Source organism: Ovis canadensis, chromosome 16, assembly GCF_042477335.2.
Source record: "Ovis canadensis isolate MfBH-ARS-UI-01 breed Bighorn chromosome 16, ARS-UI_OviCan_v2, whole genome shotgun sequence".
Lineage (NCBI taxonomy): Eukaryota > Metazoa > Chordata > Mammalia > Artiodactyla > Bovidae > Ovis > Ovis canadensis.
Window position 1 is genome coordinate 39,008,864 of NC_091260.1, and position 26,799 is coordinate 39,035,662.

General features: G+C 41.0%; 2 protein-coding genes and 1 long non-coding RNA gene across 9 annotated transcripts in view; 2 read left to right on the forward strand and 1 right to left on the reverse strand.

Moving 5' to 3' along the window:
• The window catches only part of MOCS2 (molybdenum cofactor synthesis 2), a 57,172-nt gene extending 39,602 nt beyond the window's left edge, over window positions 1-17,570 (forward strand). Inside the window, exons 1-7 of one of the 7 annotated variants that reach the window (XM_069556572.1) lie at window positions 6,561-6,919; window positions 8,140-8,261; window positions 9,416-9,560; window positions 12,493-12,620; window positions 13,208-13,358; window positions 14,474-14,597; window positions 16,405-17,570. In XM_069556572.1, the coding sequence (XP_069412673.1) occupies window positions 9,463-9,560; window positions 12,493-12,620; window positions 13,208-13,358; window positions 14,474-14,597; window positions 16,405-16,473 (570 nt within the window). In that variant the 5' untranslated portion in view covers window positions 6,561-6,919; window positions 8,140-8,261; window positions 9,416-9,462 and the 3' untranslated portion in view covers window positions 16,474-17,570. Of the gene's footprint in view, window positions 1-6,560; window positions 7,556-8,139; window positions 8,262-9,415; window positions 9,561-12,492; window positions 12,621-13,207; window positions 13,359-14,473; window positions 14,598-16,404 lie in introns of those variants that run through there. The other 6 variants (XM_069556574.1, XM_069556573.1, XM_069556570.1 and 3 more) reach the window with 6 other exon arrangements.
• A 1,146-nt stretch (window positions 17,571-18,716) lies between these two features.
• Window positions 18,717-26,518, forward strand: LOC138422024 (uncharacterized). Its single transcript, XR_011249714.1, has 2 exons — window positions 18,717-22,815; window positions 24,930-26,518. It is a non-coding gene; the product is annotated as an uncharacterized lncRNA (long non-coding RNA).
• Window positions 23,212-26,799, reverse strand: part of ITGA2 (integrin subunit alpha 2) — a 109,143-nt gene continuing 105,555 nt past the window's right edge. The window contains exon 30 of the mRNA XM_069556563.1: window positions 23,212-26,789. Coding sequence (XP_069412664.1) covers window positions 26,709-26,789 — 81 coding nt within the window. The 3' untranslated portion in view covers window positions 23,212-26,708. The remainder of the gene's footprint in view (window positions 26,790-26,799) is intronic.

The window sequence follows — 26,799 nt, forward strand, 5'->3', positions numbered from 1 at the left end:
TCAACTTGATTAACTGTTGTATCCAAATCTTCTATATGCCTGCTAAATTTTTTCTTCCTATATGTCTGTTTCAACATGTGTCAAAATCCTCAACTATGATTGTGAATTTATCTACCTTTGTTTTAGTTCTGTAAATATTTGCTTTATGTATTTTGAAGCAATGTTATATGATATATACTAATTTAGAATTGCACCTTCGTCTTAAATTGACCCTTTTATTATGACATAATATCCTTCAACTCTTATACTTCTTGCCTTATAATATATTTTGTTCTCAAACTAATGATTGTCAGTGGGGAAGAATGGGGGAAGAGATAGTTAGGGAGCTTGGGATCGACATGTATACTCTGCTATATTTACAATGGATAACCTAAAAGGTACTACTGAATAGTACAGGGAACTCTCTGGCCAAGGTTATATGGCAGCTTGGATGGGAGGGAAGTATGGGGGAGAATGGATACACGTATATGTATGGCTGAGACTGCTGTCCATCTAAAACTATCGCAACATTGTTAATTGGCTCTACTCCAATATAACATAAAAGTTTATATATATATATATATATTTCTATGTGAATATAGTCACACCAGGTGTTTTTCAGTTGGTGTTTGCACACTGTATCTCTTTCCATTTTTGTTCTGCTTGTTCTCTTCTTGAGTACTAGTTCCGTGTGCCAGGGTTTGGAAAATACCCTCAAACAGAAACCTGGAACGACAGTGAGGCTCATTCACCACACTTGCTTTCCTTCCTTTAAGGCCAGTTTCAGACAGCTGTTTAATGTGGCTGAATTCTCTTTCACTCCACTGTTTTTTCCTTACTAGATAAGTGATACTGCAAGCGTCAGCAAATATGGCCTGAGGGACAAAGTGGCCCATCTCCAATCTTTATAACTCATTTTTATTGAAACAAAGCTCCACTCATTCACTTCATATTGTCACCGGCTGCTTTCATGGCGCAACAACAGAGTTGAGCAGCTGTGATGGAGATCGGATGTTGGGATGTCTAAATATTTACTGTCTGGCTCTTTACAGAAAATGTTTGTTGACCTCTGAGGTACAGAGAAGGAAAAATTATGTGTAGCCTGAGGGCATGGGGCAGGGTGACAATTGGGGTTAGAAGAGATTTTTCTCAGCTAGGCCTGCCTGCAGCCTCATTGGCTAAGTCAGGCTTTGTTCTCTCTTCTGGCCCTTTATTAAAGGTCTTCAGCCAGGTTTACTTCCTAATGCAGGGCTGTCCTCTTTACATCCAGGGATAAACTTGAGCTTCGGATCATTCTCAACCTCTAGTTGGATCTGGGCTTCTGGAATCTTTGTTCCTTTTAATGAAAGACAGCCCTGCTTGTGCTCTTGCCCTGTATTCGGGTGTCAGTCAGTTCTACTCCCAGATTGCTGACAAGTGGGTGGAAAGTAATTTGGCTCTCTTCTTGAGCACCTTTAAGATGACAAGGACTTTGCCTGGCCAGTCCACCAAGGACTCTGGACTCAGCCTCTTCTTGCATCTGCAGCTGCCTCAGATTTCTTTCTTATTTCTGTAGCCTGTGGGTTTTCCAGTTCTACAGATTGCTGACTCACCAACTCCCCTTGCTTATGTTTTTCAGGGTTTTGTTTATTTCAGCTCTTCCTCTTAATGATTCCAGAAAGCTATTAGGAGAAGCTTTCCTAGCGCCCACACTGTGTTCCTGCACATAGCTTTGCTTTCCATTGGTTAACAATGTCCCTTGTATGGGACATTTTTCTCTCTCTCTTTTAACCAATTTGTTGTGTATATTTTAGATTTCACAGTAGTGAAATTTTGAGGTCTGGCTTTATTCTGCTATCTGAAACTGGGAGATTCCATATTGGTTTTAGAATATGGTCAGTAAAGTACATATAATAAAAAAGCTCTTTTGTATCTAATTTCTTCCCACTTGTAAGATGAAGGATTTGTAATTAGAATTTTAACCACAAGGGGGGAGTGTTTCTTTCAATTTTCATTTCCTTAAAGGGAAAAAAAAAAACTTTTATGCCGGGTTTTATGTTTGTGACCAATGAATAAAATCACACAAGTAGAGTATGATGTTTTTGTAAATAATGCTATTTGAATACAAAGCTGAATCAACAACTTTTTTGTATATTTACAAGGTGCAAGGCTCCCTGCTAGGCTGTTTATTAGTAAATGCTACAATGTGTCTTTACAAGCCAGTTGTACAGAAAAAAGCTTGGAATTCTGGGTGACTTGTTAAAAAGAGTAATTCTAGATGAGTTTATGTTGAACTAATAATTTAAGGAATAACTATGCCAAAATCACTGCAGATGGTGGCTGCAGCCATGAAATTAAAAGACGCTTACTCCTTGGAAGGAAAGTTATGACCAACCTAGTTAGCATATTGAAAAGCAGAGACATTACTTTGCCAACAAAGGTCCGTCTAGTCAAGGCTATGGTTTTTCCAGTGGTCATGTACGGATGTGAGAGTTGGACTGTGAAGAAAGCCGAGCACCGAAGAATTGATGCTTTTGAACTGCGGTGTTGGAGAAGACTCTTGAGAGTCCCTTGGACTGCAAGGAGATCCAACCAGTCCATTCTGAAGGAGATCAACCCTGGGATTTCTTTAGAAGGAATGATGCTAAAGCTGAAACTCCAATACTTCGGCCACCTCATGCGAAGAGTTGACTCATTGGAAAAGACTCTGATGCTGGGAGGGATTGGGGGCAGGAGGAGAAGGGGAACGACAGAGGATGAGATGGCTGGATGGCATCACGGACTCTATGGACGTGAGTCTGAGTGAACTCCGGGAGTTGGTGATGGATAGGGAGGCCTGGCGTGCTGTGATTCATGGGGTCACAAAGAGTTGGACACAACTGAGCGACTGAACTGAACTGATGACATCATCTATTTTTTACTGAGAAATTTACATACCACCAAAAATATCTTGGGGATTCCCTGGTGGCTCAGATGATAAAGAATCTACCTGCAATGCAGGAGACCCCAGGTTCAATCCCTGGGTTGGGAAGATCTCCTGGAGAAGGGAATGTCAATCCACTCCAGGATTCTTGCCAGGAGAATCCCCATGGACAGAGGAGTCTGGCAGTCTATAGTCCCTTAGGTCGCAAAGAGTCAGACATGACTGAGAGAATAACACTTCCACTTCCAAAAATATCTTAAAGATATCAGTTAAATGACTAATGACTACAGATCTCCCACCATACTTGACTTCCTCAGAGATATTTTCACTTTCTACAAATTATGTTACACTTAATAAAAAGGTATATGTGGACTGAGATTTTAAAATCTATTTCCTCCATTTTTTAACATAGTATATAGGCTTCAACTTGCATAAAGCCACTAACGCTAAATAGCATTTCATGGAGAGTTCCTGACAATGGGTTAAAACGTATGACACGATGTTTGGGACTAGATACTGTTTAATAGCTCAAAATGACAGCAGAAAATATTAGGGCAAAATAAGGAATTTATTAGCTTGCATAAATGAAATATCCAAGGATCAGGCTTTGTCAGCTTTCTCTTCAGAACTGTTTGTGCTCCGGCTGCTCAAAATGACTCCAAGCTGACGCAGGGTCAAATCTGAAAATGTGTGTGCGTGTGTGTGTGTCTGTCTGTCTTCCGAATGAAAGTGGAATAAAATCCTAGCTGGCTTCCAGGACCTCCCAGGATCTTTCATGTTCAGATTCCCTTTAATCTCTTCAAAATCATCCCACCAGGCTCTCCCCCTTTTATTTCAGGCACGCTAGCTTCTCTTCTGTTCTTCAAATGTGCAGAGTCCTCTCCTACCCGGAAACCACTTTCCATTGTCCAGAAACTGTTTTCCTGGCACTGCACAGGCTGGCTCCTCTCCTCCTTCAGGTCTCAGCTCAGCTCAGTGTTCATTCCCTTCTGACCCTAAGGAACGGGCACTCTACTCCTCCCCTACAAGCCACTCATCAAACTGTCCTTATTTGTTTTCTTACATATAGCCTATGTTCCTAATGAGAAAGTAAGCTCCATGATGCAAGGCCCTTATTCTTATAGCTCACAGATGTATGCCCAGAGCCTAAATAACAATTAGAGCACAAAATAACAAAGAGCACTCAATAAATTTATTACTGTTAAAGATGAAGCAACACAGAAATTTACAAGAGGAAGCCAAAGTATTTTTTATATTGTCCACAATTCTACTACCCAGATATGGTAACTGTTATCTGGTGAATATTATTCCATCCCTTTTCTTTGAGCATTAAAGATGTATATATCACATATATATATATATATATATATATATATATATATATATCTCAGTTCAGTTTAGTCAATCAGTTGTCCGACTCTTTGCGACCCCATGAATCTCATGCCAGGCCTCCCTGTCCATTACCAACTCCCGGAGTTCACTCAGACTCACATCCATCGAGTCAGTGATGCCATCCAGCCATCTCATCTTCTGTGGTACTATATATCAATTTTCTTTTTAGATTTTATTTTCACTTGTACTTTATTTACAACAAAATAACTGAAGTGAAACTAAAGGAATTAAAAATCATCAGAATATTTACTTATAAGACACGCTGCTGCTACTGCTAAGTCACTTCAGTCGTGTCCGACTCTGTGCAACCCCATAGACAGTCACCCCTAATATATCCTTCTAAACTTAACAAGATTGTGAGAGTTATTAAGTGGCTTGAATCAATGTTTTGTTGACTACATGTTCCAATTTGGGGGCAGTTTCTATTTTTTAACAAAATATTCTGATGTCACTTACATTTAATTCCATAATCCCACAGTTGTTTTTGGTTTATATTTAAATGAGTTAAAATCTCACGTCCAGTTTTTTTTTTTTTTTTTTACCATTAACTTCCTTAACACTGAGTTTTAAAGTTTGATTACTCTCTTGATTGACTGGATTTCTGCCCAAGGAGATTTTTAAAGAAGAGCTGTTGGTATCTGAGCTATTGTGCTTTTTGAGCTCTTGTGAGTTTAGGAGTGTCAATTTGCATTTTATCAACATCAGCTTGACTGTATGTAATGTTTTGGGTCATACTTTGCTCTCAGGCTTTTTTTAGATGTTGCACACCACCATCCTCTGGCATCAGATGTTTCAGACAGTTCTAAGGCCATTGTCATCACTACCTTATTTTTCTACCTGGATGTGAATATAATTCTTTATACTTGACCTTTAGCAACTTTGCCAGAATATACCCTGCTGCTGTTGCTGTTTAGTCGCTCAGTCATGTTTGACTTTTTTGCAGTCCCATGGACTGTAGCCTGCCAGGCTTCTCTGTCCATGGGATTTTCCAGGCAAAAGTACTGGAGTGGGTTGCCATTTCCTTCTCCAGGGAATTTTCCTGGCCCACGGATGGTACCTGGGCTTCCCTTGTAGCTAAGTGGGTAAAGAATCTGCCTGCAATGCAGGAGACCCGGGTTCAATCACTGGGTTGGTAAGATCTTCCGGAGAAGGAAATGGCAACCCACTCCAGTATTCATGCCTGGAGAATCCCATGAACAGAGAAGCCTGGCAGGCTACAGTCCATGGGCTCACAAGAGTTGGACACGACTTAGTGCCTAAACTACCACCAAGGATGGTACCTACGTCTCCTGCGTCTCCTGAGCATTGGCAGACCTATTCTTTATCATTGTGCCACTGGGAACACCCCACCTTAGTGTTAGTCCTTGTCAATTTCTCTGGCCGTGGGCTACTACTTGATAAGTCCAATCTCATTTCCCACTACTTCCGTGCAGGGGCCACACCTACTTTGCCGACATTTTGCCCTTCTCATGATACTCATTATGACCTCATTATGCTGCTTTATATCCCTCTGGCTTGGCAAAGGCTAGTAAAATTTCCTCATCCCTACTCCCACCCTGCCCTTTGCTGCTGATCCTTCCAGCAGATTTAGCTCAAGCATCTCTCTCCTCCAAGAGGACTTCCTAGACCACACTCCTCAGGTGGCCAGCCTCTATCCCCCTCCACTCCCAAGAAATGTAACATGTAACCCTAGTATAATCTATTCGGTGCACTGAGCTTCCATCACTGGTTCATGACCGTTTCACATCCAGGACTGTGAGCTCCAAGGGGAGGGCCGCCTCGTTTATACTCACGTAACTACATAACTACCCAATTTAAAAGAATTCTTGGTGGTAAAAAGTTGGAGATAGTAGAGGAGTTATGTGGGCAAATCACTAAGTAGCTAGTAAACTACCTAGAAAAAGTATAAATGTATACAGGTCAAATGCCTTAAGCCGCTAATAAACAGTAATCACAAATCGGAAGGTGCTGCTGCTAAGTCGCATCAGTCCTGTCTGACTATGTGCAACCCCATAGACGGCAGCCCACTAGGCTTCTCCATCCCTGGGATTCTCCAGGCAAGAACACTGGAGTGGGTTGCCATTTCCTTCTCCAATGCATGAAAGTGAAAAGCGAAAGTGAAGTCACTCAGTCGTGTCCGACTCTTTGCGACCCCATGGACTGTAGCCTACCAGGCTCCTTTGTCCATGGGATTTTCCAGGCAAGAGTACTGGAGTGGGGTGCCATTGCTTCAGCGGAAGGCGGGCTAGGTAAAAACTGTGAAAGAGAAGCCTGCAGGTGAGCGAGCGGAAAAGCAGTTTCCGTAACGGAGGAGGCAGGTGTCCAGGAGAGTCCCCGGGTCAGCTCTCCTGTACCTCGGCCCTTCGTCTGAGGATAAAGGCACGCGTGGTCAGCCTTTTAACCGTTGAATGACAGCCACAGCTCTCGCCCACCAATGCGACCCACCCGCGAGCGAACACCACACTCCAGGGCCCCGCGGCGCAAACAAAGCTAGGAAAGCAGCGGGGCGGAGCCAGCTCTGCGCATGCTCCGTAGGGGCGGAAGGGGCCGGCAGGTTGCGCCGGCAGGTTGCGCCTGCGCGCTGCGCAACTTGGTGCCTCCGCTTCCGCGGCCGGAATACCTGGCGGGATGGTCCCCCGGTGCCAGGTAAGGGTGGGGAGTCCTCCCGAATGTGTCCGCCCTTTCCTCCACAGAAGCGGCCCTGGTCAGTCAGACCCTGGAGACTGCCACCGCGGTGGTGGCCCCTCCCGGTTTCGGAGGCTTTGCTATTGGCCTCCCCAAAGAAAGTCAAGTCGATTTCTGCGAATTCTAGTTATGCGGGTGACGGCCCAGAAGACCAGCTGCTTCCAAAACGCTTCTCAGATTATTCTTTCCTAAGAAGATAAGTTTTCAATTTAAAAAGAAATGCTCTTAAGTAAGAATTCTTAGGTGAAAGTGCTGCATCTGTGCATTGGCCAACGGTTGATTATTTGCAGACCTCTGCTTGTTTCGTGGTTTCCCTAGTGACTCAGCGGTAAAAAAAAAAAAAAAAAAAGAAAGAAAGGAAAAAAAAAATTCCACCTGCAGTGCAGGAGCCTCAGGAGATGGGGGTTCGATCCCTGGGTCGGAAAGATCCCCTGGAGAAGGGCACGGCAACTCACTCCAGTATTCTTGTCTGGAGAAATCCATGGACAGAGGAGCCTGGTGGGCTGCAGCCCATAGGTCACAGAGTCGGATATAATTGAAGTGACTTAGCACTCAAGCACGCTTGTTTCGTAGAGAATGATTTGCTCCGAGTGCCAGGTGGGTTATTTTACTTGGTCGGATCCCTTGGATACCAGGCTGTCTTAGATAGGTTTATCCTGGGGAATACCAGTTTATCCTGTGTTTCAGACCCACCTGCTTTTGTAACTATCAGGGTTTGTATGTTTCGTAACCTAATCCGGGACAGCTGGGTTCAGTGTAATGTAGACTGGAATCGAAGGTCATGGCAACCGTGAAAGACGTGTCTTTCACTTATTTGGTCATTTATTTGTGTAATTCATCGCTTGACTCAGACATTTGTTCACTGCCTAAGTGCTTATAAAAGGTGCTGTAACTTTATGTAAATTAAAGGCCAACTTCATGGTTTCTAAGAAGAAAGTTGTTAGAAGTTTAGTCGTGCCACGTGTACATTTATAAAACTAAAAAGCATCTGAAAGTCTGAATTGTACTTAGAAAGCCTACATTTTTTTCAGAATTGTGGATAATACTGAAATTTTTATGGGCACTTTAACTTATCAAAAGTGTCTTTGATTAAAGTAATGCATTTGAAAAACAAAACCCCGCCTTGAGAGTCAGAAAAGGGCATGACTTGTTACTGTTAAATACGTTTTCTTTCTTTTCAGGTGGAAGTGTTGTATTTTGCAAAAAGCGCTGAAATAGCAGGAATTCGCTCTGAAACCATTTCTGTGCCGCAAGAAATAAAAGCATTGCAGCTGTGGAATGAGATAGAAGCACGCCATCCAGGGTACTTAAAAATTTGTAGAATGTAAATGATAAGCACTTTTTAATATTTAAAAATGCATGAGTAAATGATAGAAGTAAGAAGTTAATGTTGATTTCCATGTTTAATGTCAAAAGTATATTAGCTGTATTTTTTCTGAAAACTTATAGTATTTAAAAATAAACAGTTCCTTAAGAAAGGTTTGATATTTTACTTAAAAAACACAGTGAGCTGAGATACTCCCAAAGAGACATGACTATATTAGCTTTTACAATTTACATAATACTGAAAATTTAGATTTTGCGTTTTTATAGCATTAAATGAAATCGTTACAAATTCTGTTAAAATGTGTGCTTAAAATTTTTATGTCCAACCCCTTCTTTAGAGAACTCAAGATAGAAATTTTTAAGATTGAAAGAAAAATGAAAGATAAGAAACGTTAGCTGCTGCCGAATTTGCATTTTTGCGATATTTATTTTTTTTCTGGTTCTTGAAAATTGTCTAATTTTACTGCTCTTGTTCCTACCTCAGATGAGTCTTCTTTGGAACCAAGTATAAAACTGGCTTACCTGAATGTGTTCCAGGAATATTAAGTGTCACTTAATCCTTGTAGATGTTTAACTCTGAAGCTTTAGTGCTGTGTAGCAGACAGTCCACAATATATGCTCCGAAAGAAAACTATTCCTTCATGATTTCATATCTTTTTAAGTTCTTCAAGTGCCCTGATAATCACTGGAAGTGGTTGGGCCTCTGTCCTACTTTACCTTTAACCCTGTATCAATACCTGGCTGAGAGGCACTTCCTATTTTGGAACCTTACAGGGTATACTTAGCATACTTGTTTCCTTAGATGGAAGGCTCCTGGGGAGGGCATGCACTGATAAATGTTTCTTTTTTTTTTTTTTTTTTAACTTGGTCTGAATGTTGTCTCCAGTTTAGTGTGGTTTTTTTTGTTTGTTTGTTTCTTTATTGCCTACGACACCCAACATCCAGTAAAGAGTTGTTAGCAATTTACTCCATTCAGTGGATACATACTTTCTCTGCAAAATATGAGTAAGTTTAATTAGTCATTTTGTAGAGGATGCTTCATAACATAGTATTTATGTAATTTTAATTGCAGCTGAGGAGATTTAGGATCTAACAGCATTGATAGGTCTAATTATACTTTTTGCCCTTCAGATTGGCTGATGTCAGAAATCAGGTGATATTTGCTGTTCGTCAAGAATATGTCGAGCTTGGAGATCAGCTCCTCCTGCTTCAGTCAGGAGACGAAATTGCCGTTATCCCTCCCATTAGTGGAGGGTAGTACTTTTGCGGCACCTGGGTATGTGAGCGAGTTTTTTTCTTAACCAGTGTTGTGGCGCAGGATCATACAGATAATAACCTGTATATTGTTTACTTTATACTCTTTGTAAGACTGCCTGCACCAGCTCTTTATTGGTGCAGGTGGACTTACAAATGCCTGTCATCTTTGAATGTCATTTTGATATGTTCACTCTTGATTTAACATGGTTCAGTTGAGCTTTTATTTTGTGTTGGACACAGTGCCAGACACTGGTGTTTTAATATTCCTATTTTGCAGAAGGGAAAACCGAAATTCAAAAAAGATAAAAAAACTTGTCATGATCACATAGCTAATAAGTGGGAGAGCCAACATTTGAAGTCAGATTATTGGACTTTCTGGGTACTTTTCCACAAATAATGCTTATTAATACTGGATAATAGCTTTCCTCAGTACAGAGAAACATAGAAAAATTGCATACCTGGAAAGTAAGAATATTTCTCTTCCTAAGGAAAAAAAAAAGCTTGCCACTTTCCAGGTAGAAAAAGACAGTTTTATTGTTATAATTGTATTGCAAATGTCTCTAGGATCCATGTCATCTTTCCACTACATAAAAATGTCGTCCATGTCTGAGTATGATAATGTGTAAGAACCTTGCTTAGTATAATGTGGAGAGGCAAACAGAATGAGGCTTAATTGTCAACTGAGAAATAAATAATGTAGAAATTAATAGTCATCCCTAATTGTAAGTTAGGAATGAAAGAAAACTTTCTTAATTTGATAGTGGTTTTATTTCAAAGTCAAGAGTAAGTATCATCCTAGACGGCAAAACTTTGGTTGCATTAAAGAAAAGAACAAGCCATGGATGCCTGTTTCTTTTGCTCATTTTTTCTCTCCACTCTCCTGGAGGACAGTCCCCCAAAAAGTGAGGAATAAATATTGCAAAGCAAATCACCTGGCAAGATCTTCTATTTAGAAAAAATACAATTCTTTGTTAGATTTGGAATTCATTTAGAAAACAATTGCTTGCCATTTAAGAGTGTGTGTGTGTGTGTGTGTGTGTGTGTGTGTGAGATCATTAGAGCTGTCCTTTGAGAAGACTAGGAAGATCAGAAAACAATTGTCTGCCATTGAAGGTGTGTGTGTGTGTTTGGAATTCATTCAGGTGTGTGTGTGTGTGTGATGATTAGAGCTGTCCTTTGAGAAGACTAGGAAGATCAGAAAACAATTGTCTGCCATTGAAGCTGTGTGTGTGTGTTTGGAATTCATTCAGAAAACAATTGGCTGCCATTGAAGTGTGTGTGTGTGTGTGTGATGATTAGAGCTGTCCTTTGAGAAGACTGGGAAGATCAGAATACAATTGTCTGCCATTGAAGGTGTGTGTATGTGTGTTTGGAATTCATTCAGAAAACAGTTGCCTGCCATTGAAGTATGTGTGTGTGATGATTAGAGTTGTCCTTTGAGAAGACTAGGAAGATCAGAAAACAGTTGCCTGCCACTGAAGAGTGTGTGTGTGTGTGTGTGTGTGTGTGTGTGTGTGTGTGTGTGAGTGAGTGAGAGAGAGTGATGATTAGAGCTGTCCTTTGAGAAGACTAGGAAGATCAGAAACCAATTGTTTGCCATTGAAGGTGTGTGTGTGGAATTCATTCAGGGTGTGTGTGTGTGTGTGTGTGTGTGTGTGTGTGTGATGATTAGAGCTGTCCTTTGAGAAGATTGGGAAGATCAGAAAAAAATCGTCTGCCATTGAAGGGGTGTGTGTGTGTGTGTGTGTGTGATGATTAGAGCTGTCCTTTGAGAAGACTAGGAAGATACTCAGCAGCAGTGTGTATTATTTGAGTGTGTTTGGCAAGATTTCTAACATGCAGTTTTAGAATCTGTTCTTATAGAATCAAGTTATGGGACTCAGTGTGGTCTGAAGTTCATAGATGTTTGGGTTACCTATATCAGATTGCAAGAAAAAGTGGAAAAAACTCAGGTGGCACATGCAGGAGGTTGAAACATCCTGAAATCTGGTACCATCAGAATAATCCAGTAGTTTGTTTTTTTTCTCTTCAGTAGTGTGATCATCAGTATCCTCATAAATAACCATTCCCCAGCCCCCATGCTTTGTCTCAGAACCCTGTTTCTATAAGTTATCGCTGTTTGTAATTCCTATTTATTGCTTTGTTCCTGCTCCAACATAAGTGCCCTGAGTGCGGGAGCTAGGTCTTTTGTCCCCTGGCCTATATCCAATCTAGGACACTTAGTGAGTATGTAATAGATCCTTGATGGATGAAATGAAATATATGCAAAGGACCTGTAGCATCTGATGAATAGGCCTTCAGTTCATTCCCTTGTTTCCTCAGTTATTTAACTGGGTTGTGCCTGATTGTGAAATGAACCCAGTTCCTGTGGAGTCTCCATCATTTCTGCTTGCTCTCCTGTTTGGACAAAGAAAAAGCCAGTACTGAGTGTACTGCTTGGTAACATAGTGGTTTAGAGGTGATGTGCCTGTGGATGAAGGAGGTAAGAGCAGCAGTTCTAGAATGGGGACTATTTCGGCCTATGAGATAGATTACCTTTTAAGTGATGTTAACGGTAAACTTCTTATAACATGCTTGATTCATTAGGGGTATTTGTAAATGACTGAGTTCTGCTAAAATTTTACATTTATTTTTATCATCATATTTCAAATCATGCCTCCTAACATATCTATGAGTCACAAAGAGTTGGACATGACTGAGTGACTGAACTGAACATATCTAATGTAGAAAAAAATATAAATTGAAATACAGCCGATAAATTGGGTGTTTTGACTCTAGTATCTATATTAAGGTTTGCTGTGCATACTAAGTTGCTTCAGTCGTGTCTGACTGTGACCCTATGGACAGCAGCCCACCAGGCTTCTCTGTCCATGGGATTCTCTAGGCAAGAATACTGGAGTGGGTTGCCATTTCCTTCTCCATATTAAGGTTTAGTAATATCTTATTTCTAGAAAAGATATGAATGAAGTTGAAGAGAAATCTAACGATATAATAAAATTCACATCTGAGAAACTTTCAGTAGATGAAGTCTCACAGCTGGTGATTTCTCCACTCTGTGGCGCAATATCCCTATTTGTAGGTGAGTTTTAATTTTCATAGCGTCTGTTGACTGTACAAGGCGGTTGAAGTTAGCAAGTGTTTCTCCTATTCAAGTGTTAATAGAGGATTTTAAGATCCTGAGCAGTAGACCGAGATTACCCATGGTGGTGACTAGAAATTTTTAGTTCTTATTTTGCTTTAATAATCTTTAAATTAATCTATGTTTAAAGACCAAAAAAAGTAGAATAAAAGTCATTATTAATAGAGAATTTTGTGTTTTCCAGATATTGAGGGGAAAAAATGGTGATGATAATAACTTAATGATAATCCTGGGAGCATGATGTTTTCCATTTTAAGTGTCAAATCTTAGTTCTTAGAAAGGGAGTATATACTGGTTTGTATTTTGAATGTTTTCAGTAAACCTGGCTAATCAGTGTCATTTTATTTCCTCATCTTTGTGATAATTATCTTTTGATTTTCTAGTCAAGTCTTCATGTTTAGAAAATTTCAAAGTAATTTTTATACAAACTGGTATGCTATTAAAAAATAATCCTCCCCCCTTCTTTTTATTAGTGTGGCTATTTCAACTATAAGGAGAAGCCTTATTTTGTAATTTTTTTTTTTCAGGGACTACAAGGAATAATTTCGAAGGGAAAAAAGTCATTAGCTTAGAGTATGAAGCATATCTACCAATGGCAGAAAATGAGATAAGAAAAATTTGTAGTGACATTAGACAGAAGTGGCCAGTCAGACACATAGCAGTGTTTCATCGACTTGGGTATGATTTCCTTTATCAGTGTAAAAGTTTAAGGGTAGTTGTTCTCCACCTTTGTACTAATTCTGATTCTGAGATCTTTCACTGGCATCCTGTGTTACCCTGAGAGGGAGGTTCATGTATCATTCTGGCAGACTGTGCCTTTAAGGGCTGCTTGTTATATTGTAACATTTGGAGAGAAGCAGTAGTAGATGCTGTAACAAAGTCCAAATGTGCAAGACGCTTAGGCCCTGTGCCCAGCAGCCTGTGCTGATGGGTGCTAAAGGCCAGGAGACCCTTAAAAGAACTGTTTTGTAGTTGGGACCTTGTTTATATGACAGTCTGAGACTTTTTGATGTAAAAGCCTCTTGAGGTCATGAACTTAGTTTATCTTTTTGTATCTCTAAGGAGAGTGTAATTCCAGGCTTTGTAAAGAACCCAGCAGGGGGACTAAATCTATCATCTACTATATTTTTAAATAATGTTACCAATTCTGTTATATACTCTTTATTGCTATTCAGTATTTTAAATTCTGTGTTATATTCATCATGATTGCTTTGTATTTCTAGACATTACCTGACTTTGTGCCTTGTTTGAATCAGATACTTGTTGAGTCAGTGAGGTCCCTTTCTTCTTGGTCCCCATCAAATAAATCTAGTGGATACATGGTAACAAGTTGGTCACAGCTTTGGCTTCTGCTAAATGCAACTGAGATGAATTACTGTTTTCTAACTAAATGGGATGTTTAGGCAAAATAGAACTGGATATTTAGTTCTGTGTGCTGTGCCAAGTGGCTTCAGCTGTTTCTGACTCTTTGCGACCCCATGGACTGTAGCCCGCCAGGCTCCTCTGTCCATGGAGATTCTCCAGGCAAGAATACTGGAGTGGGTTGCCATTTCCTGTTCCAGGGGATCTTCCCAACCCAGGAACTGAACCCCCCCTCTCCTGTGTCTCCTACTTTGGCAGGCAGTTTCTTTACCACTGAGCCTTTACCATTCTTTACTGCTGAAGCTCAGATATTTAGTTGTAGGAACTAAATGTTTGCTGGATTTCAGTGGAATTTTTTTTCCCCCACGTGTTGATTCTTTAACATGCAGCTTCAGAGGAGATGATGAATTTTTGTCTTCATTTTGTTAAAGCTTGGTTCCAGTGACAGAAGCAAGCGTTATCATTGCTGTGTCCTCAGCCCACAGGGCTGCATCCCTTGAAGCTGTGAGCTATGCCATTGATGCTTTAAAAGCCAGGGTGCCCATATGGAAAAAGGTAAGTTAGAAAAATACCTACCTTTCTCTCTGGACATGATTTTTTCTTAGGAATTTTTAAAGGACAAAGAAAAAGAGTACGTAGAGTATATACTCATGGGCCTTCCCTGACTTTATAGAATTTTGTTTTCTTTTATCTATGAAATAGGGTGTTTATGTAATCTTCTTTCCAAGCATGGAAAATACACGCCTCAGATAATGCATGACTGGGAGAAGACCTCAGCAAGTGGTAACAGTTAGAATTCCTAGTCTGGAATGTTCCAGTGGCTCATATATGCAGTAGTATCCCTTGGAATTGAATTCCCTTGAGTTAGAGGGTCTTTCCTTCGGAGAGCAGGAATCATGTATGGCTATTTAGGCAATGGCTAAAACAGAGATTTCTCAAGGCAAAAGAACCTTCTCCTAGAATGCCTTCATTTAAGGGGAAAATAAAGGATATTGCCTCTGTGGAGAAAATGCAGAGTGGATTAAAAAAACCTAAGTTTGAAAGTCTAGCTTGTTTTCGGTCCATACATCAAACCCATCAATAAAAGCAAACAATTCCCTTCTTAGAGCATCCTGAAGAGATGGAAAGGCCCAGCTCCCTGATTTCTCCCCTGGTATAGTTACCTCCTTAGACACATGTAATTACACTTGAGAGCGTCAAATTGCCCATGGCTTGTGGCTGAAAGCAAAGCTGAGGAATGTACTGCCCAGTAGAGCAGGGCTCAGAGTGAAGGGCCAGAGGGCGAGTCCTTCCTGGGAGCCTCCTGCTTCAGCCAGTGCTGAGATGAGTTAATTGGACCCTGAGCCAGCGCTTATGAAATTTAGTGACCCATATTTTCTGAATAAACACTGAAACCCATTGTTATAAGGGGATACTTAAGAACTAGAAGATAGCGTGTGTGAAAGGAATCTGTCTTAGTGAAGCTCAGGTATCTGGTTGCTTGGCTGTGAGCAAGGCCCCTGGAGCGAGCAAGGTAGAGGAGAGCAGGCCAGAATAAGTTGTGAGCCTGGCTGAAAGAGCTTTCTTTACCTGGGAGGAAAGAGTAGCGAAGTCGATGAGAGAGCAGGAGATGGGATGTTGAGGACGGGCTGGGCTTTCTGTTTGCGTCTCTGTCTGTAGGTGAGAGGGTGTCCATAAAATGGGAAAACCTGAACTTTGTGGCCAGTCCAATAGAAGCTGATGAGAGAGAGAGAAAAGAGAAAGTGATATATTCTTATTCCCCTTCTGTCCCCAAATTGTCTAAATTCCAGTCTGGTTCTGGTTCCGGTTCTGGCCTGTGCTTTGAGATTGTCTGTGACGTAGGCAAGAGGGCGGGTGGGCAGGGCAGGCACTTAGAGAGCAGCTAGCCCCAGCATGTAGCTCAGACCTGTTTAGGAACCTCTGTGGTGGTCTCTTTAGTTTCAGAGCTAATGGAAACATCCCTTCTGCCTTTGGAAAAGCATGTTTGGAAATGTGGAAGTAGTAGATATGTCGAATAGAACAAGATGTTTAAAGACCTTCCATCTTCCCCACATAACTTTGCCCAGGCTATTGCCCATCGTGGTCCCGAGTGGATTTAGCAGTGTATTCCTCTCGATGTTGGCACCTTGCCTTGTTAAGGCTTCTTGTCTGTTGTTTCTCCTACTGGACTGAATGTTTGAGTGTAGGAAGCATGTTTGTTAATTTTTTTTTGGTTCTCAATGCCTTATGCAAATGTCCGTTGGATTGTTAAAAGAAGAGCACATTTAAATAGCTGTGATATTCATATGCCTGATTTATTCCAGTATATTTGCATTTATTAAAATGCTCTCTTTTGAATTCTCATTATGGTTCTGTTTTTTAGGAAATCTATGAAGAATCATCATCATCTTGGAAAAGAAACAAAGAATGCTTTTGGGCAACCAGTGTTTAAACTGCTTAGGTTTTTAGATCCCCTAAAATTTAAACTTGGTAAATTCTTATCTTTGATCATATGTCCATTCTTCTTCTCTAGAAGATTAATGAAGCTGATCTCTTATGTTACACTGGTGGAACAAAAGAGAGGAGAAAATAAAGCAAAATAAATGAGTGTTTAGGACAAGGGCTTATATGGGAACTAGAGACAGAGGAAAGAAAGGCTTTAGGGAGAAAAATGGAAGAATTTGAATGTGAGGAATGATGCCTGTGGTGGACAAACAGTTCTATGACTGAGTTCCAGTTGTAATTTGACTCACACTGAGGGGTCGCACCTCATCAGTGACTCTCAGGCTGCCCCCTCTGTGCCCCCTCCTGCCCCTGGCACCCTGTCCCAACCCCCCTGCCCCTATGCCCAGCGATATTGTTGTCAGGGATGCATTTTGAGAATGTTGGCAGAATTGAAAGTTATAAAAAGTCCTTATCAAATACTCTTGATATATTTTTAGAATTTATATATTTTAAAAATAAGCTAAGTACGGTTTTAAAAGTTTAAAGCGATATTTTCTTGTTTTTAAAACCTCAGTGATGATGCGTGCATGCTCAGTCGCTTCATTTATGTCCAACTCTTTGAGACCCTATCAGCTGTAGCCCACCAGGCTTCTCTGTCCATGGGATTTCCCAGACAAGTATACTTGAGTGGGTTGCCATTTCCTTCTCCAGGGACTCTTCCCTTCCCAGAGATTGAACCCACATCTCCTACATTGGGAGGCGGGTTCTTTACCGCTAAGCCACTGGGGTAGCCTCATGATACCTAAGATATTTCATAATATGAGGATTTCTTCTATTTCAGAATCTAGTATAATCTTATCATAATGCTTATTATATTTTGTTATTAGTATTGTATCAGTATATAAATGAGCTTAAAATTATCAAGACAAACTAGCAAGGGTGGTTTGCATTTTAATGTTAGTTATAAGATTGTACTCACAACCAATTAAGGAAAATTATATGATTATTTAGTAAAGCATTTTCAGATATCTTTTTAGCTTAAGCAGCATTGTTGTTAGTGAAGTCATTAATAAAGTTATGTTTTCTGCAAAATCTTTTACTAAATAATGGTCCAGTTTTTGTTTGGTCAACCCATATACTACCTTGATAGATCTTAGTATATAATTTCTATATATAGTTCTTTTTTTTTAATAAACTGAAGTGTGATTTGCCATATTTGGTTAGTTTTAGGTGTACAGCATAATGATTTGGGGTTATTTTGCAGATTATATTCCACTATAAGTTACTGCAAGATTTTGGCATAATTTCCTATGCTGCACAGTAAATCTTTGTTGCTTATCTGTTTTATGTGTAGTAGTTTGTATCTGTTAAGTCCACTTTCCTCATTTGTCCTTCCCCCTCATCCTCTCCCTTTTGGTATCCATAAGTTTGTTTTCTGGATGTTTTTGTTTATATTTGGATTCATTTGTACTGTTTTTTTTAGATTCCACACATAAGTGACATCATACAGCATTTATCTTTCTCTGACTTTTTTCACTAAGCACAACACTGCATTCGTGTTGTAGCAAAGGATGGTTTTTGTGTGATAACACTCCAGTGTGCGTGTCTCATCTTCTTAAGTCATCTGTTGAGCTGCTTTCGTGTCTTGGCCCTCGTAAGTAGCACTGCTACGAACACTGGGGTGCATGTACCTTTTCAGATTAAGAGTTTTCATGTTTTCCAGATATATACCCAGAAGTGGCATTACTTGATCATATCATGGTTTTATTTTTAGTTTTTTAAGGAACCTCCAAACTTTTCCATAGTGGTTTCACCAGTTCACATTACCACCACCAATGTGTGAGGAATCCTTTTTCTCCACATTCTCTTCAGTATTTATCTGTAGACTGATGATAACCATTTTGACCAGTGTAAGGTGATACCTCATTGTGGTTTCGATTTGTTTTTCTCTAATGATTAGTGGTGTTGAGCATCTTTTCATGGGCCTTTTTCCTATCTGTATGTCTTCTTTGGGAAAATGTCTGTATGGGTCTTTTGTCCGTTTTTTGATTGGGTGGTTTGTTTTTTTTTTTGGATATTGTATGTGTGCTTAGTCACTCAGTCCTGTCTGACTCCCTGTAACCCCATGGACTGTAGCCCACCAGGCTCCTCTGTCCATGGGATTCTCCAGATAAGAATACTGGAGTGGGTTGCTGGTCCGTTCTCCAGGGAATCTTCCCGACCCAGGGATCAAATGCGGGTCTCTTGCATTACAGGCAGATTCTTTACTGTCTGAGACACCAGGGAAGCCCCAGAAGTACAGTAGTACAGTAAAAGAGCTGGTAAACAGGAGCTGGCATCCAGTGGACAGGTAAGAGTTACTGACTGGAGGAAGGAGAGGAAGTGGAAGACGGCAGAGCTGAAGGATCGTCAGCAACGGGAAGACGGAGGGCAAGCTGCAGTTTCACTCACCCCCCGACGCTGGCGGCACAGGTTCTGGTTCCTTGCTGGCTGCAGATAGAATTATCTACCTTCTTGAAGAAATGACCCAGTGATGCCTGAGTAGTAGCTCTCTTTCTCATCGTAGGTGACATGGTAGCACTGGACTGCATGCTGAGCGGCTGCTGCAGCCTTCGTGTGCCATTCTGTGTTCAGGTCTCGTGCCTGGAAAGCTGACAGTGCCTCCTCCAATAAGGAGGAGCCCTTGCCTCTTCCTGCGCCGTGAATTTCCTCAGTCCTTCAGTTACTGCTGCTTCCTCTTTGTCCTCCCTCTGGGCCTCCAGTTCTATCAGGTCTTCATTACCAAGCTCCTCCTGTTGTACAGCAAGGAGTTCAGTGAAGTCGTCTCCTGCAGATACAGCTCTAGCTTCTCACCGAGGGTCACTGAGTCACTGAAGACCTCACTGTTGCACCCTCAAAAGCCCGCAACTTGAAGGTTCCTTTGGAGGGGACTTAGAGTATATGTTCATATGAGGTCTGTGTGGATTTGGGAATTTTTCTACTGAATTTCTTTAGAGGATCTTTATTGATAGTAATTATAAGAAGAACTGACTCATTGGAAAAGACCCTGATGCTGGGAAAGATTGAAGGCAGGAGGAGAAGGGGATGACAGAGGGTGAGATGGTTGGATGGCATCACCGACTCAAAAGGACACAAGTTTGAGCAAGGTCCAGGAGCTGGTGATGGACTGATGGGACAGGGAAGGCCAGCGTGCTGCGTGCAATCCATGGGGTCGCAAAGAGTCAGACATTACTGAGCAACTGAACTGATACAAAGTACATGAAACATTCTCTAAGCATCTTTTTAAAAAAAAATCATATCTTCATTTTAAGTAGGTTTTGTTTAAATCAGGAACTCAGACTATTAAGCTTTTAAGTCTCCAATGCAGACAGGTTAAGGAGTTAATCTGGGGCATGCTAAAATTGGGATGGATCGTCTCGACAGTTTTCAGTGTGTTGCACTGGACTTGAATAGGGTCGTCATTGATCCCCACTTCTCTTAGGAGTGGCAGAGTTAATTGGTGAAATATCAAGGAGCTGGCATCACTCTGACATAGCCTTTCTATGTCTGTGACTTAACCGGCTAAGTAGAAGAGTAACCTAAAAAAACTGGCCTTTAAATAGACTATAATGTTTAAAGTCACTTGGGGACTGTGGCTTTGTATGACAGCTTTGGAAATTCATTTAAGAAGTAGGAAACTGATTTCTTGTGTTTGAAGTGTTTTAACAGGTAGCAAAAGTGAAAGAGTTTTATATTTGAGTGAAAGTAGCAGCCCATGTTCTAGTGAGCTGCTTTGTGATTTTGTGGCTATGCTTGTTCTTTGCATATCCTGCTGAGTCACTATACTTTCAGTATGTTTTGAGAAGTAGTGATTAAGAAGCTAAGAGTTTGAGTCTTGATCTTAGATCTTGAATGAACCTGTTGGACAATTGGAAAGCAATTCCTGGATGCCTCTGGATGTTTCTTTATTCTGCTGCCTCTGTCATCCAAGCCACCACTCCCATTTCTCCTGGACTGTTGCTATGGCCTGGAGACAGTCCCCCTTCCTTCTCCTACTTGGTCACTTCATCATCCTACTTGAACCTTCTGATAGGTAATCACATCCCAGAACCTCTGTCCTCACCGTGACCGACAACCTGCACGACCTGGCTCCCACCTCCCTGCTCTCTCGTTCTAGGCTCCCTGCTTTGCTGTGGTGACTTGTGGCAGGCTCTCTCTCCCCAGAGGTCCTTGCCTGCCCCTTTGCTAGGAAGCCCTTCCTCCAGGTATTCCCTCAGTTGCTTCCTCGCTTTATTTCCTCATTTGCTCCTTGATGAAATGTTACCTCTGCAGAGAGCCTGTTCCAACTACACTCTCTAAAACTGGATTCCTTGTTCTACTTTGTATCTCACAGTGGCACTTAGTGCACTGTCTCAGGTGCTACATCTGTTAGTATGTCTCCATCACTAGACCATCAGTTTCCTGAGACTAGGGACTTGTCTCTATCATCAGTGTCTAACCGTAACATGCATGCAGGTTTTGTTGGTATTAAGCACTGAAGTGAAGTGAAAGTCGCTCAGTCACATCCAGCTCTTTGTGACCCCATGAACTATATACTCCATGGGAATTCTCCAGGCCAGAACACTGGAGTGGGTAGCCTTTCCCTATCTCCAGGGGATCTTCCCAACCCAGGGATCGAACCCAGTTGTCCTGCATTGCAGGTGGATTCTTTACCAACTGAGCCACAAGGGAAGCCCAAGAACACTGGAGTGGGTAGCCTATCCCTTCTCCAGGGGATATTCCCGACCCAGGAATCGAACTGGGATCTCCCGCATTGCAGGTGGATTCTTTACCAACTGAGCTATCAGGGAAGCCCATTAAGCACTGAAGCCCGTATTAAACACACCTGATGTGATGTGTAGTTGTAGTGCTTAGAGATGTGTAAAAGTACCTGGCATGATGAATGAAGTGGATAGGTGCAGCGAGCTTTTCTTCTCCACTCCCTTCCTCACTCCCGTCCTGTAACATCTCTTCAGAGTTCCTGAGCATCTACTAAAGGCCTCTTTACATTAAGTGATTTGTGTGGTGTAGTTAGGCAGCTCACCCAGCAGAGGGCGGTAGAGCCAGGGCTATAGCAAGAGCAACTTGAGTGAGTTAGCTTTTTGCCCTATTTGCATAGAATCAAAAATTTCAGATTTAATTAGTAGCCTTTTTCTTTTAATTAGGTTGGAGAGGTCCTCAGATGAAAATCAGCCCTTCTTTTTGAATAAGAAAATTTTCAGTCTTTAGTTGGTTATCTTTAAAATACTAAAGGGTTATGCTAGGATGAACCCTCAGGTGATGCAGTGGTGAAGAATCCGCCTGCTAGCGCAGGAGACGCGAGAGACGTGGGACTGATCCTTGGGTCGGGACGATCTCCTGGAGGAGGAAATGGCAACCTACGCCAGTATTTTTGCCTGGGAAATGCCATGGACGGAGGAGCCTGGCGGGCTACAGTCCACTGGGGTCGTAAAGAGTCAGATACAACCAAGCGAATAAACATGATAGAATGAGGATTATTTTTATGCTCTCTGTAGGTTTTCAAAAGTGACGAAGAATAAATAAAAGGGGTTATTTTTTAAAATACTGAAATATAAAGATATGTTCTGATTTGGTACAGAATGCTAGCTTTCATACAGGTAGCAGCATTTCCTAACCCACTGTGACAAAACAAAACCAAATGTTCTTTTTCTCCAAAGTTGTATTTTAATGTATGAAGCATATAAGACACACTTACTGGTGGTGGTTCTGCAGTCTGGTTTTGTCAGGTGCTTCACCAGAATTGAGATGGGTCGAATTGAGGGAGGGGTAGGGGGCAGTGCTCACTTGGTGGGAATCAGAGGTATTTGTGCACAGGTTGTGAAAGGCAGCACCTACCCCTCAGCCTTTGCATCAGTGCACCATCTCTGCAGTGACAGCCAGTCTCTGAGCCCGATATGTGTCTTGTTTAACAGTTTCAGCATATTCATTTCAGCTTATTTAATTCTTAAGAGTATGCACATGCTTTTACTATTAAAGAGTTTTTTAAACTCTGCAGATGACTGCTCGTGTAGGCTGCAGTAGTTTGACTCTTTTTTTCTGTTTCAGGCACGTATTTCTTTCTAGAGATAAGCTGTGCTTTAGAGTGGTGCTTCTCAACCTGTAGCATACTGTAAATCATCTGGTGATATTAAACTTCCAGTTGGAATTCAGTTCTGCGTGGCACCTGAGAGCTCCATTTTGTAACAGGCTCCAGGTGATGCAGATGTTGCCTGCCTGTCCACCACACCGTGAGGAGCAAGGCTTTACACCTCGTCTCTAAACTGTTCAGGTGGTGTGTTGCCTACAGAACATCCTTGTGGCCACTGCTGTTGTAAGTGGTGAGATACATCCTCATTCTTCTTATACTGAGTCTTGACTGACTGTTCTCAAGCACAGTGACTGCACAAGATAAATACAGTGAGATCCATAAGTCATAAAGTTCAAATTCCAAAGTGAACAGCTTTATCTTCAAAATGATTTTAATGATATTCAGTAATGTGCTATGTAAAGAGTGGCTTACAATTGAATACTACTCTTCTGTTTGATTCTCATACTTTAATAGGAGAAAAGCTCTTAACTAATTTAAGGTTGATTATTGCTCCAATTTGATTGTTTCTTAGAAATCAAATGAGCTATGTGACACTTCATGTACAAACATGCATACATTCATTTTTAAATGTTTGGTGGAGAGAAAAAAAGACAAAGACCAGTTCATCAAAACAGCAAATATTCTTAAAGATTTATACATTATGTATGAAGGAAACTGTCCAAGACAATTTGTCTTTAAAAAATATACAATTTAGGATAGTTGTGCAATATATACATTTACATTTTGACTTTATCTCCCAAAATAAACCAGGTATGAAACCATTTTTTAATATTTACATAATGGCTACATTTTCATTCTTTAAGGTTCAAACAGTCAACATTTTGTTTCAAACATTGCCCCCATATATACTTTTTACCCCTAGATGTTCAGTCTTTCTGATTAGAATGAGTGTGCATTAATGAGGGCATACTCCTAAAAGTTGTGTATATGATTATTTTCTATGTGCAAACTATATTAAAGATGGACCAGGGAGCAAAGATTGAGGAATCCTGCTTAATGCTTATGATATCTTAATTTATGAGATTGTCATATATTAAGTTATAACTGTATATCAATAGATACACTATAAAATTACACCTTATAATAACTACTTGTGTAATAACCATTAGTATAATCACTTGTGTGATTATGATAAATTGTTTTCCACTTCTTTTTTCACAGTTAATAATGTTCACTATTTTATGAAAACATATCCAGTTAGGAATCTGTCCAGTTTCTCAGTTTGCTGCTGAAGTGAACGATGCACAAATTCAAATTTCAATGCAGTTTCTTTAGACTGTTTTACTTTATTATTTTGTAAAGCTTGTATGGCAGCCATGCATGAAGCAACTCAGTTCTTACCACATTCGATACACATTGTCTATATACCATTTATGAAATGGAAACTTTAAGATGACATCTTTTAAGCCCTATATTCTATTTACTTTTAAAACAAAAGTATGGCTGAATAGGAATACAGAGCTGTTCTTTTTTAAAAAAAAAAAACAATTTTTAAATATCTTGGATGACTATTCAACCTTTGCTTAAAAGTGCTCAAGGAATACTCCTCAGTGGCGCCTCTGCCTTAGACCTGTGGTCTGGTAACAGAAGTTGTATATTTAGGCCATGTGCTCTCGTGCAGTGGTTCTCAGCTGGAGCGACTGTACCTTCCAGGAAACGTCAGCCAGTGTCTGAGACATTTTTTGATTGCCACAAGGGCGAGAGGGTGCCTCTGATGTGGGTAGGCAGAGCTGTAGACCGAGGCCAGGGATGTGGCTAAACATCCTACAATGCACAGGACAGGCCCCCACCAGAAAGAGTTACCTAGCCCCAAGTGTCAGGAGTGCCAGGGCTGAGAGACCCTACCCCAGCAAGATAAATGGTGCAGAGATGAGCGGCTGGCTTTTTAAGTTTGCAGTAATCCTCCAGCTCCTTCATGGAAATGGTGCCATCAAGGCGACTCATCTAAGGCGAGGCTCACCAGAGCTCACCAGCTTGCTGTGGGCATGTGACCTTTGCCTAGTGTTTATCTGAGGAAGCTTAGAGGCAGAGTAAAGGAGGATGACATGCTGTAATTCTTAGTATATTACTTTGAAGAACTAGTATACATAAATATACAGCAGTTACCCAGTTTATAGTCTTTATGAAGACTTAAATAGTCTTTATCAATGTAATGACCAGTTTCCCCTCCATTCTCTTTTTAAACAATCCTTCTTGGAATGAAACAGTGTTTGAGTCCACACAGCTGTTACAAGAATTGGGCTCTAGCACATGTTAACTAGAGAATACTATGTCATTTTTGCTATAAGCCCCTGACATTTTACTGATAATTGTTTCTCTTCCCTTTGTTTCGTCAGATGCAAAATGAATCCCGGAACTGTGCAGACAGCCCAGTGCTACCATCACAGACACACACGGGCACATGCCTGCTTTCCTGATTTCAGTATCACATTCTGGGAGGATTGTCTATTTGTGTTATAAGAAACCCAGACAATGGGTTTTTTAAAGTTGAAAGTGTCACTACTGAGCTCCACTTCAGTCTCCCCCATTTTATAATGAGGATGCTGAAGTTTCAGAGGCTAAGCGACTTGTCTGAAGCTTTACGTATGTATTTTCTGACAGAAACTAGTCCCCACAGCCTTTGCCTCTGTGCTTTCTCTCTCATGCCCTCCTAGAGGATGAACCTAGAAACTAACAAAGAAGGTACCGCAGGAGGAATGCATGGTGTTCCGCATGGTGGCCCGTTTACGTCATAAGGACCTGGACCCTTGTTAAGATACAGGTCATCAGGCTTCATCCCAATTTGATGACTAAATAAGATTATCAGGAATTGGGGCCTGAGACGATCTGGTGAGCAAACTCCCAGGTTAAAGTCATTCTTTTGGAAATTTAAGTTCTCCAGAAACAAGCACAGCAGGTGCTTACTAGGTGGTTTCTAAGGTCTCCTTGTAATTCCCTGCAAATTCCTGAGATTATTTATATTTTACCTTGTTTACCCTGCCGGAAATATCAACAATTAGAAGTTCACTTGGGCTTAATTTTTTCTTACATGTTTAGCAACAACTGACAACAGCTCCCTGAAGTTAAGGGGATTATACAGTAACTCACGCAAGTGTGGGAAGTAGAACGGATGACTTCCTCCTCACACGGGGGGAAGAGCCCCCGCCCTGGTAGTGGAGGTTTGGACAAGAGTCCCAGGAGCGTGGGAAACTCCGGACTCCTGAAGAGGAAGGTGGGCAGCTGCGGGCTTGCAGAATATGGGGGCACCAGGACATGGGAGAGGGTCATTGTGGAAGCAGAAAGGATTCCAAAGCAATTACTCAAATTTCAAAAATTGGCATGGTGCCAGCCAGGTCAGCCAGTTTTCATCCTAAAGGAGAAAGGAAAGGTCTTCCTGCTTCCCAGCGGGGACTCCCAACAGACAAGATTTTACTATAAATGTTATAGATGCTAAACAAAAGTTAGTGCTGTGGCCTCTAAACCCTTTAGGCCCCTAACCCTCCACCACTTAAGAGGAGATTTCCTCTGCAGGAGGCTCCTACCAGTCATCAAGCATGTTTGGATAAGCATGTTTTGATAAGCATATCATCACAAGAAACAGGGCTCTGGGAAACAGCTGCGGGCTGACAACAGCAAGTTTTACCTCGTTTATAAACAAAATTATCACTGAAAATATCCTCTGTGGCAACTTTGGACAAGCAGCAAAAGTTGACCTGTTTTTTTCCCCAACAATATCAAAATCCAAGTTAATGATGTATCTACACTTACCACTTCCACTTGTTTAAAAACAGTCATTTTAAATAATTGGGTTCCCCTGCCCCCAAAGATCGTATTTTTCTCTAAGATTTCTCCTGTTTGGAAATATGTCATGCTTCAGATACGATGTACATGATAATGTAAACTCTGGACCAGCCAGCATAAAGATCACTTTTTCCTCCATATAAAATAAGTCTTTTACCCTTTGTACCCCTGTCCTCCCAATCCCCTCACACTTTCTTTCCAAACTGACCTGCAGTTCTGTTTTAATTACTACATTATTAAGTTACCCTGGGATTAAAAAAAAATGCATTCATGCGAATAGTAACCTCTGGCTGTACTGCTGCCCCTTGCTACTACGGTGGGAGCTGCTGGGTGATTCAGCTGTTGAGTTCTGTGGTCTCATCAGTTTCATCTGGATTTTTGGCCATTTTTTCATATTTTCTTTTGAAGAATCCAAGCTGTAAGATG